The 12,704-nt window shown below is 40.1% G+C and overlaps 1 protein-coding gene across 2 annotated transcripts in view; it reads left to right on the forward strand.

The window, feature by feature from the left end:
* The first annotated feature begins 294 nt into the window (after positions 1-294).
* havcr1.L (hepatitis A virus cellular receptor 1 L homeolog) overlaps positions 295-12,704 on the forward strand; it is a 36,746-nt gene continuing 24,336 nt past the window's right edge. Inside the window, exon 1 of one of the 2 annotated variants that reach the window (XM_018250896.2) lies at positions 295-415. In XM_018250896.2, the coding sequence (XP_018106385.1) occupies positions 295-415 (121 nt within the window). 2 annotated transcript variants of the gene reach the window in all.

Below are 12,704 nucleotides of genomic sequence, written 5' to 3' on the forward strand. Positions count from 1 at the left end.
CATCCAAAGACTTTCATGAAAGAAAAAAATTCATACAAAGCAACTTTGCAATACACACAAACTAAACTCTTGAAACAGTGTATCAAAGTAGTCAGCTGCCCGATTGATGCAGGAGTCAGAACCAGCAGTGCAGAGGTAAATACTGCTTTAAACAGGAATGATGACAAAAAAGTATTACTTAGAATTACATTTTTGGATTGTGCCTTTAAGTAGTAACCTCACTGTGCTAATAAAGTGTGCATGTTTGGCATTGTGCATGTCCTCTGAGTGAGTGTGGGAGTGACCAACTAAGTCATGCTTATAGAAACAATGAGTCTCTCCTGGTGTTCCACACTCTCTGCATCTCTCTCCGGCACAATGTTGCACAGCGCAGTCACCCAGCAACTCATCTCTGCGTTCCTGCTGCTCTGCTCAGGTGAGATTCCCCCTTTTGTGATCTCTCTTGCTTCTGTTTCTGCATCCGCCTCTGTTGCAGAAAGTTTCATTTGGTCACTGGATTCTCTAACCAGAAAGATTCCATTCAGCAGCCACGGTGTCAGAATGAACCCCCGTTCTTGTACGTTTTCTTGCTTTTAACTATTCCGTTATCCGGAATCCCATTATCCAGAAAGTTCCGAATTACAGGATGGCCGTCTCCCATAGACTCCATTATAATATAAATAATTCAATTTTTTAAAAAGTGATTTCCTTTTTCTCTGAAATAATAAAACAGTACCTTGTACTTGATCCCAACTAAGATACAATTAATATTTACTGCAGGCAATGAACCAGCCTATTGGGTTTATATGTTTTTATATGCTTTTTTAGTAGCCTATTGGGTTTATATTTATTTACATGATTTTTTAGTAGATTTAAGGTGCAAATTATGGAAAGATCCCTTATCCGGGAAAACCCCCGGTTCCCGAGCATTCTGGATAATTGGTCCCATACCTGTATTTGTTTTATTTTCAATGAAATTCAAAAGTCTAGTTTTTAGTTTATTCATTAAAAGAAAAGAATTCTTTTTGCTTTGTCCAATACTTTGCTTTTAAATGTTGATATTTGTTTTAAATATTGCGTGTATTGTGCTTTTTTTAATCTCTAGGAATGTTAGATGCGTATTGAAGGGTATGTATCTTAAAAGAAGCAGATTGTATAGACAACTGTAAAACAAGGACAGAATATTTATTATAGGGCAGATTTATTACTGGAATGATTATAGACAAATGCCCATGTGTCAGTAATTGGAGTTGTGTTTCTGTTAGCAGCTCAGGAAATAGCCAGAGACTAGACTTTCGGATACTTAGGATAGTCTTGCTATAAGGGGGCTTTAACCTAGTCTCTGCCAGATGTGCTTAATCTCACTTGCAGGGGGGAAAGGGAAAGAATTTCATTTTTGACATCTTATCCCAAGAGTGGAGGGGGGCCCCTGGAAAGGGATTTTAATAACAACTTTTTTTTCCTGCACTGTAGAAAAAGAAAGTTTAGTCTCTGTAATAACAAACAGGGTTTAGGGGGGAAATCTCATAAATTCCCTTTGTGAATGACTTCAACAGCATGCAGCTTCATTCAACATACGCAACACTAATATGGGGGTCGTGGATTGGCTGGACATTCCCAGTAGGCAATTTCACCCTAGATAGACTTTTCATTATCTATCCATCTAGTTCATCTGTTTTTCTCCCTGTCTCCGTTTGCAACTTTTTACAGGTATGGGATCCGTTATCCAGAAACCCGTTATCCAGAAAGCTCAGAACTAGGGAAAGGCTGTCACAATTTCCTTTTTCTCTGTAATTATAAAACGGTAGCTTGTACTTAATCCTTATTGGAAGCAAAACCGGCCTATTGGGTTTATTTAATGTTTACATGTATGAAGATTCAATTTATGAAAAAATCCAGAAACCCCCAGGTCCAGAGGATTCTGCATAACAGGTCCCATACCTGAACTAAAAATAGATTCGCTTCCAATGGGAATTATTTGAGTTACCATTAGTATACCATTTGGCTTGTCCCATAGAAAACAATGGAATCTTATATAGCAGACCATTAGTTGTTGATACTTTTGAGTTATACAGAGTATTGCTCTGTATTGTCTGGTATTGCAACAAGCATTGTGGATAGTCTCACCAGGCAGTCTTTCAGAAGTACAGGTATGGGACCTGTTATCAGGAAACCCTTTATCCAGAAAGCTGTGAATTACAGAAAGACCAACTCCCATAGACTCCAATTTATCCAAATAATCCAAATTTTTTAAAAAAAATATATTCTTTTTCTCTGTAATAGTAAAACAGTAGCTTGTACTTGATCCCAACTAAAATATAATTAATCCTTATTGGCAGCAAAACCAGCCTACTGGGTTTATGTAATGTTTACATGATATTCTAGTAGACTTAGGGGGTTATGCAATGAAAGGCACTAAGTTTGCCCGGGAGCAATAACCCATAGCAACCAATCAGCAGGAAACATTTACTGATCACCTGTTTAAAAGAAAACATCTTATTGGTTGCTATGGGTTACTGCTCCTGGGCAAACTATTATTAAATATGGTAGTCAAGGTAGGGAGATCCAAATTAAGGAAAGATCCCTTATCTGGAAAACACCAATTCCTGAGGATTGTGGAGAATAGGTCCCATATCTGTGTCTTTAGCAAATCACATAAATGCAACCATGTTCTAAACCTTCTGCCCGCTACATTTTTTAAGCTGCCGGCTGAAACTTGTTGAGGATTTTGGGACATTTTGGATGAATAAATCCTTCCTAAGCTAATTTTCTGCTATGTCCCACGACATATCATGTAACCCCATGCTATGATTTATCTTATCCAGATGCAGACTGCTGTTGTCTGTCCTTCTTGTTTAGCTGCTCTATAACATATTGCTCTTGTTTAACTCAGCCACGGAGCTGACACTGCAGATGCCTATGGGAGTTCCCTGGCTCCCATAGGCTATAAAGTCATGTTAGGGGGCTTTCTGGGGAAATGTAATTACAACATTCATATAACATGCACACGACAATGCATGGGAATAAGCCAGCTCTAATTATGGAGAAGGGTTTAAACCAAACAATTCCTTATTTCACTGTGTAAGCAAGCGAAAACATCCACCCTGGGACCCCAGCTCTTGCACAGTATCTAAACAATGCTTAGAGCTCAGGGGGCATAGCTGTCCCCAATGGTGGCTGATCCCTAGGCAAAAAATAAGTCAGCTATGTATAATCAAACATGCCACTGTTGACCTGTTGGTTAACTACAACTCCCCACACCAGGCCATTGTTATTGTAAAATTAGCAGGTCCTGATTCCATGCTTATGTCAAGTTGGGCAGTTTTGGCAGCCCAATGTACTTGCTGTTGTGTACTGTAGATTCAAGGTGAAGAAATCCTGGTTTTAAAGCAGTTGGCAACATGAAATCAGAAAGATTATGAAGCTACAGTAAGAGGTACAACATTAGGACTGGGTACTGACGCCCCTTGAAAATGAGTTTCATTGATTAAACCCATATTGTGGCCATCAGAAGCATGTTGTTTGTATCTTGTTTTCAGTCCTTTAAAAACCCAGACAATATTTCCATACTATTTGGAGCAAAGCCATTAAGGTGGGTGTCCTATCCCCAGAAGGATATAGAACTACAGGGGCTGGATCTTTAGTGTTACCTCCAGGCAAAAAGTGTTCTTTATTTTTCCCTGCAGCCAGTTCTCTACCCATAATGCACACTGGTAATCAAAATCGTTATTAACACCCTAAAAACAAACTTGTCTGCATTTTTGGGTGCTAATCGCTACCATGTGCCATACAGTCATATGAAAAAGTTTGGGAAACCCTCTTAATTCTTTGGAGTTTTGTTTATCATTGGCTGAGCTTTCAAAGTAGCAACTTCCTTTTAATATATAACCTACATTATAGAAACAGTATTATTTCAGCAGTGACATAAAGTTTATTGGATTAACAGAAAATATGCAATATGCATCATAACAAAATTAGACAGCTGCATAAATTTGGGCACCCCAACAGAGATATTACATAAAACTTAGTTGAGCCTCCTTTTGCAAATGTAACAGCCTCTAGACGCCTCCTATAGCCTTTGATGAGTGTCTGGATTCTGGATGGCGGTATTTTTGACCATTCGTCCATACAAAATCTCTCCAGTTCAGTTAAATTTGATGGCTGCCGAGTATGGACAGCCTGCTTCAATTCATTCCATAGATTTTCCATGATATTCAAGTCGGGGGACTGTGACGGCCATTCCAGAATATTGTACAGTACTTCTCCTTCTGCATAAATGCCTTTGTAGATTTCAAAGTGTGTTTAGGGTCATTGTCTTGTTGGAGTATCCAACCCCTGCATAACTTCAACTTTGTGACTAATGCTTGAACATTATCCTGAAGAATTTGTTGATTTTGGGTTGAATTCATCCGACCCTCGACTTTAACAACCCGTCCCTGAACTAGTCACACAGCCCCACAGCATGATGGAGCCTCTACCAAATTTGACAGTAGGTAGCAGGTGTTTTTCTTGAAATGCAGTGTTCTTCTTACGCCATGCAAAGTGCTTTTTGTTATGACCTAATAACTACATTTTTGTCTCATCAGTCCAAAGCGCTTTGTTCCAAAATGACTGTGGTTTGTCTAAATGAGCTTTTGCATACAACAAGTAACTCTGTTTGTGGCGTGAGTGCAGAAAGGGCTTCTTTCTCATCATCCTGCCATACACATGTTCTTTGTGTGAATTGCACTGAATTGTAGAACGATTTACAGATACACCATGTGCAGCAAGATGTTCTTACAGGTCTTTGGAGGTGATCTTTGGGTTGTCTGTAACCTCACAATCCTCTGCATATGCCGCTCCTGTATTTTTCTTGGCCTGTCAGACCTGGATTTTACAGCAACTGTGCCTGTGGCCTTCCATTTCACTAAAATTAAAAATCTTTGTTCAGAAAACACCCCAGTTCCTGGGAAATGAAAGACATACCACTGTTGTCTTTTTTGTTGAAAGTGGAGTAAATTATTATGCAGGCTGAGAGGAGTTCCCAAACTTTTTTTTTTTTATGACTGTTAGTATTCTGCTTTTAACAATCTCACTCATCTTTGCAATAGTAGACCCAATCATGACTCAGTTTTCTCTTCTATTGCCTTACGTGCACTTGCCCTTCCCTGTAACTGCCACATTTTTCCTTTTTATTTTGAATTTTCATTATATAAAAGGAAATAGCAGCATAAAGAGCCTAACTGAAGAGAATATAACTGTACAATGGCAAATTAATCTTGTACTCATCACTGAAAAGATCAATTACAGTGCAGAAAGTTTAGTCTTATCAGTAAATATCATGATATTCACGGAAAATAAATATAATACTGTATATATTAATACACTTTCATTAAGATGATCCATTTTATGAAAACACTTTTATTGGAAAGTCCCATTTGGTACTAGAAAAAAATGTGACTGTTCTGTTTCAATTTTTTCTTAATAAATTGTGTAAATCTGATGTTTATGGAAATAAGTATTTTCTTTTTTAAATTGTGCTTGTATGGTTTTGGAAATACCACAATTGTATGGTACTTGTTACTCCAAACCTGGTTGGTCCAAAGTGTTGATCCCTGGTCTTTGTCAAAAATTATGGGAGGATGGTGTTAAAGTACTGTCATGGGAAAACATGTTTTTTTGAAAACACATCAGTTAATAGTGCTGCTCCAGCAGAATTCTGCACTGAAATCCATTTTTCAAAAGAGCAAACAGATTTTATTATATTCAATTTTGAAATAGGGGCTAGACATATTGTTAATTTCCCAGCTGCCTCCAGTCATGTGACTTGTGCTCTGATAAACTTCAATCACTCTTTACTGCTGTACTGCAAGTTGGAGTGATATCGGCCCCTCCCCCCCCCAGCAGCCTAACAACAGAACAATGGGAAGCTAATGAGATAGCAGCTCCCTAATACAAGATAACAGCTCCCTGGAAGAACAGCACTAAATAGTCAAAGCCAAGTCCCACTGAGACACATTCAGTTACATTAAGTAGGAGAAATAACAACCTGCCAGAAAGTAATTCCATCCTAAAGTGCAGACACAAGTCACATGACAGGGGCAGCTGGGAAACTGACTTCAGTGCAGAATTCTGCTGGAGCAGCACTATTAACTGACGTGTTTTTGAAAAAAACATGTTTTTCCATGACAGTATCCCTTTAATGACTTTTTATTTCAAGGATGAATTTGCAAGTTAATAAATTTTTTGGGCCAGATATCGATCACGGAAGCACAACTGAGGGCCCTGTATACTGGCCAATAAGCTGTCAGCAGCTTTTGTCTATCAGCAGTTTTTCTTTGCTAGAGACAAGTTAGGGAGCGTCTGCTTTTGGTGATATGAAATGCATGAATCTGGAATGCAACTGCATTCTATTGACCCCAGAAACATGTATCACATAGCATCTAGCGAACTAGGGGTATATTTATCAAAGAGGGAAGTTAGAGATCGCCGCAGTCCTCTAGAGTGAAATTCCGCCACTCTCCATTAATAAATACGCATTTCAAAATCCCGTACAAAGGAATGGAAAGTTGTGGAATTTCACTCTAGCAGACTGTGGCGATTTTTAACTTCACTCTTTGATAAATATACTCCTATGGCTTGCAAGTCTCTGGTTACTTTGGAAGTAATGTTTCTGCCCATTATTTTATTGAAACCATAATTTGTTTTCTCTCAGAAGCTTGTGGATGCTCCCACTGTCTCAGACATAAGGACATGATACCTTTAATTGTGACCTGAGCATCAAGGTGTTTGCAATCAATCCACTGTTGACCTTTTATTCCCCCCCCCCCAATTTCATCCCCTGATTCCATCTGTAAATAAGAAGATCTTGTATTGGGGCATTGCCCTATGGAACCCAACAATCTTTGTGTAGATTGGTAATGACCAAAAGATAGATCATGATCTACTAAAAGATCTTCTGCTGGTGGCCGGTTGTTGTAATCTGCCCAAAAACTGCTGAGTTACTGGTTACTTCTATTATTCTATTTTTAATACATAAATACTCGGTAATTTAGGTTTCTGTTAGCTATAGCAATGTAAATTGCTACATTATGCACTTGTAGATCTTGATTTGATCACTTCCAGACCCCACATCAGTAAAGTCTGGGATCTCCTTATTTAGAAATCTTTACTAAAACCATGGCATGTGGGTCTCTGGGATGTTTGGCATGCTTGTGTGTGTTTCTTTGTGTATTTAATTATGTCTTAATGTGATATTGTGAATGTACAGCTATGGGTAGTGTGGACTGAATCTATTTGCTGTAGGCAAAGGTGAACTACCCCTTTAAGGGGAGTCTCTTGTTTGATTTTGTTTAATTGTATCTTATCTGAAGCCAAAACACAACAAGTAAACGGAAAAAAAATGTGATGATCTGCCTAATTTCAAGTAGCAAGTCAAGGGAAGTAGAAGTGAAATAAAAAAAAGTAAAAGGCACCAGCTTTCTGCAATCATTGTAAGTTTCTATTTTCATTTCCTGTTTATTGCTAAATGGTATTGAGTCACAAAGGTCACGGACACTGAAATAACTATCTCTTATTTCTGCTGTGCCAGTAGGGTTATTCTCTCCCATATTCATTACATTAGGATACTGCTGCAAAAGCTGGAGAGGCGAGAGATGCTCATGCAGGGAGAGCGTCAGTAGCGATCCTAGAGGGGGGTGGGCCCTGGTGCGTGACGTGCAGCCGGGCCCCGTCCCCTCCGTACGACTGCATTTGGCCGCATTTGTTAGTGGTGCACGGACTGCCGGGGGGCCCTGAGGGGGTGCGGGCCCTGGCCCGTTCGCACCCCCTGCTCCCCCGGTAGTTCCGCCACTGGAGAGCGTATAGACCAATCTGCTCTCTGCTTTGCACGCAGTTGTAGAAAAGACACAATATCCTGTATGCTTGGAGAATTCACGCAACCCTGTTGTGACCTACAGATGAAGCCAATTGGATTTGTAGGTTAAATGCGTCATGACTCGGGATTAATTGAAGAAACTGTGTTATCTAAAGTCATCTTAACTCATTTAATGCATTTAACCTTTTCATTAGCGCCATTGTTCGCAATTATGAATGCTTTAATTAGATGGGATGCTGTGACACAATTTTCTGTGTAAGGGTAAGTCCACACAGGGCATTTTGGGGAGATTTGGTCGCCGGCGCTAATCACACACCGCGATTTGTTTTCCGAAGGCGCCAGAAGTTTCCTCGTGAAGCAAATTTGGAAAATGAACTGCCGCGTGTGATTAGCGTCAGCGTTTATTTTCATTTTAGCAGATTCAGGGAAGGCATTTGGGGAGATTGGTCGACGCAAAAACAAACCCCCAAAACGCCCTGTGTGGCCTGACCCTAAAAGGAGAAGGAAAAGTTTGAAATGATAATGTCATTAAAATGTTTCCCCCCACATGCGCCTCCTGAACCGCTATATTTTCGCTTCTGAATTCCTATCCATTATGTAGCAATCCGCCTAGCCAGCTCTATCTTCAGGCGTTTGCCAGCGCCATTTTAAAAGCACAGACGTAAGGTTTAGGGATGTAGCGAACCGCCGATAATGTGTTCGCGAACGCCGTTCGCGAACACCGGCAAAAAATGCGAACAGTTCGCGAACAGTTCGCGAACTTCGAACATCCGAAAATCGTTCGATTCGAACGATCGAAGGATTTTAATCGATCGAACGATTTTCGTTCGAATCGAACGAAAATCGTTCGATTTTAGCGACCGAATGGTCGAATGGTCGAACGATTTTGACGCGAACGCCTATGGGCGAACGTCGCGCGACGTTCGCGAACTTGCGGCGGACGCGAACAGCCGATGTTCGCGCGAACAAGTTCGCCGCAGAACAGTCCGCGACATCCCTAGTAAGGTTCCCCTCGCAGCTCCTCCACATTGTGCATGCGCATTTTTTTCCCCCTTCAGTTGACCCAACATGTCATCAAGGCACGTAATTCGCAGCAAAATAAACAGTAACAGGTTGAACGCAGAGACTGAAGGTAGCTACTGACCACCAATGTTTTCATACCTGTGTCTCCTTAGCTCCCAGACGCTTCGAATCCACAGAGAACTCTTTGAAAACGATTAGTGAGTTCTATGTCCACAAGACTTTGTTTAGAAGCCTATTTCTGTTTTGCCTTTACTCCTCCTTTAAGTGGGATAAATGGGATATATGTGTTTAGTTATTCTGTGTCAAACACACAAACCAAAGTGGCTGCATCTGTAGGCTCTGTTACTTACCCATAGTTCCAGACCAACATCCTGGCATTTATATTAAAGGGGTGGTTCACCTTTAAGTTAATTTTTAGTATGTTATAGAATGACAATTCTAAGCAACTTTTCCATTGGTCTTCATTATTTATTTTGTATATTTTTTGAATTATTGCATTCTTCTGACTCTTTCCAGCTTATATGGGGGTCACTGACCCCATATAAAAATACTTTATATAGAAATGCTCTGTAAGGCTACGAATGTATTGTTATTGCTTTTTATTAGATATCTTTCTCTTCAGGCCCTCTCCTATTCATATCCCAGTCTCTTATTTAAATGAAGGCATGGTTGTTAGGGTAATTTGGACCTAGATTGCTGAAATTGCAAGAGAGAGAGAGAGAGAGGGGGAGAGAACCAAGGGGTCTGTGGAGCCTGAGATTCAGAGAGAGAACCAACGGGCCTGTGGCGCTTGAGATGGAGAGAGAGAGAGAGGGAGAGAACCAAGGGACCAGTGGAGCCTGAGGTTGAAAGACAGAAAGAACGAGGGGGCCTGTGGAGCCTGACATTGAGAGACAGAACCAAGGGACATATGGAGCTAGAGATGGAGAGAGAGGGAGAAAACCAAGAGACCTGTGGATCCTGAGATTGAGAGACAGAGAGAACCAGGGGGCCTGTGGAGCCTGACATTGAGAGACAGAACCGAGGGACATGTGGAGCTTGAGAGGGAGAGAAACAAGGAACCTGTGGAGCCTGAGATTTAGACACAAAATCAAGAGACTTGTGAAGCCTGAGATCACTTAAAAAAATTACATTTTAAAATTTATTTAAAATCAATTTTATTTTACATTACAGTACATGTAAAAAAATAACATTTACTTTGATTAATATTTTATAATTTTTTCAATATCTATATATTTTATTCTGCTGCACTCAGGCTTGGGGTTTTAACTGTTATCTTATTGCCACAATTGAAGATAAATAGGAGAAAATAACACTCCTCGAATTCCATGTGTTTTTGGTTGTCAGGCTGGGGGAGACACCGGAAACCAAATAACTTTTTCAGTTGCAGCCTGTAAATAGTCAGGGCAGGAATGCAAATCATTCAAAAACATACAAAATAAGAAACGAAAACCAACTGTAACATTGCTTATATAACGGTTCATGTAAAGGTGAGCTTCCCTTTTTACATTTTTGTTGATGCTGTTAATATTCGCAGTTCAGCCCATCTATTACCCTTAAGATGTTAGTAATGTGCTACTTATAGTTACACATTCAGTGCTAAACACTGGCTTTTTATTCCATACTGAAGCCAATAGTCCTGTTACTGTAGTGGGAGTAATTCATCCCTTTCTTTGATGATAGTGAGAGTCAATAGTACTTATACGGAGCTCCCTATTTCCTGCCTTATCAGGTTTAAGTCTAATTATCAGTATTTACCATCTTCATGCAATCAGTCTTATCAATTTTCCTCCCTTGCCCCTATAATGCATTGCAACATGGGATGCTCTTTGATCAAAGAATCTGTTGACGTTTTACTAATGGTTTAATTTAATAGCAACATCATTCAGAAAATGATTAATGATATTATAATACACAAAAGCCATGAATTTCTTATAAACGGTGAGTTCTGATGTCATCAGTTATAAACGGTGAGTTCTGATGTCATTTCTGTCAAATGACTCACTGAAATGTGTGTATTATAATAAATAAAGTACCCACAGTTGCAAAATATGAGGATATTAGAAGTTACCTCAGAGTTCCATGACCTGTATAAAAACACTCGGCCTTCGGCCTCGAGTTTTTATATGGTCATGAAACGCCTCGGTAACTTATAATATCCTTAAATTTTACAAGAGGGGGTACTTTATTCATTATATAACATTAATATCATTCATATCTATCTATATATGTACAGTATATTTATTAAAAGGCTTCATCAATTCCATACAACTGCAGCCTATGATTAGTAGACCTCATTTTAGTTTATTTTAATTATAGACAAGCTTTGATTAGCTGCTGGGTCATTGCTGAAAAATAGTTTGCTACATTTAGTAGTTATACTCCTGGTTGGTAATTACCACGAGAGAGCAAAAACCCAGAAGTCAAGTGGCCGGTCATGGTGGTTGCTTGGGCGAATTTCCTTTCTGTTGTTGGGGAGATGTAAGGGGGACCAATGTATTTTATTCTTCCTTAACAATAAAGGTGGGGAGATTAGTTTCCAAGCAACAAATCTTTGATACTGTGGGCGGCTAAACTCTGCAAAATGCCTTCCTGCCAACAAGTATGCGAATCGCCGGTGGGATGGCATATGTGTCGCAAATTGGAGCGACTTCGGAAAACCGAATCAATACGTAATCTCCCTGCGTGCCACCACCCTAAGCCCCCCATATATCTCAGCTCTGTCAATATACATTTATTCCCACTCCCAATGATCTTCCTCTGGCCTTCACCTGCCTTCTCCTTTCATCAACTCACCCTGTCCTAACCCCAAGATTTTTCTCACACTTCCGCCTATGGGGCAAATTCACTAAGCCGCAAAGCGCCGAACGCTAGCGTTAATTCGCTAGCGTTTGGCATTTTCGCTACTGCGCAAATTCACTAACGAACGCTGGCGTAGTTTCGCTAGTGTTACTTCGCAACCTTACGCCAGGCGAATTTTCGCTAGCGACGAAACTACGCAAATTCACTAACTTGCGCAGTGTACTGAACGCTACCTTTTACGCTAGACTTCCTTCGCCACCTCAGACCTGGCGAAGCGCAATAGAGTAGATAGGGATTGTTTAAAAAAAAGTCCCAAAAAAACGCTGGCGTGTTTTCTACATGATGGCTGATAGGCTGAAAAAGATCGAAAATTTTTTGGGGCTCCCCTTCCTCCCCCCTACATTACCTGACTCATGGCAACTTACCTAGACAGTGGGCACATGTGTAGGGCAAAATAAAAATTTTATTTGCTGATTTGAAGGTTTTCTAGGCATTTGTAGTGCAGATACGTATTCCTCCATTGAAATTTGAATTTCGCGCCGTATGCAAATTAGCCTTCGCTAGCGTAACTTCGCTTTATATAGCGAATCAACGCTAGCGCAACTTCGCAACCTTATGCTACCCCTGTGCGCAACTTCGGATTTTAGTGAATTTGCGGAGCCCTGGCGAAACTACGCCTGGCGAAGTGCGGCGAAGTTGCGCCTGGCACAACTTCGCATCTTAGTGAATTTGCCCCTATAGTCTGGCTCTCCTCCTAATTAAAACACTCCCTAAAAACCCACCTATTTCTTGCTTAATTGTTAGAAGTCAACGTATCATTAAAAAAAGTATCACTGATTCTATCCAACAACCTTTTGTGAAAGGTTCACCATCCTTTTAGAAAAATCTTAGAAAGAACAGGGCTAGGGAGATAGGGAGCGGCACTCCAGAAATATCGAAGAAAGAACAGGGCTGCCCGGCACTCAAACGTATCCACAGGACCAGAAAAGTTTTAAGTTAAAAAATATATCTTTATTTTACAAAGTTTAAAGTGTATACTTGCATC

The sequence above is a fragment of the Xenopus laevis genome, chromosome 3L, assembly GCF_017654675.1.
Source record: "Xenopus laevis strain J_2021 chromosome 3L, Xenopus_laevis_v10.1, whole genome shotgun sequence".
Classification (NCBI taxonomy): Eukaryota; Metazoa; Chordata; class Amphibia; order Anura; family Pipidae; genus Xenopus; species Xenopus laevis.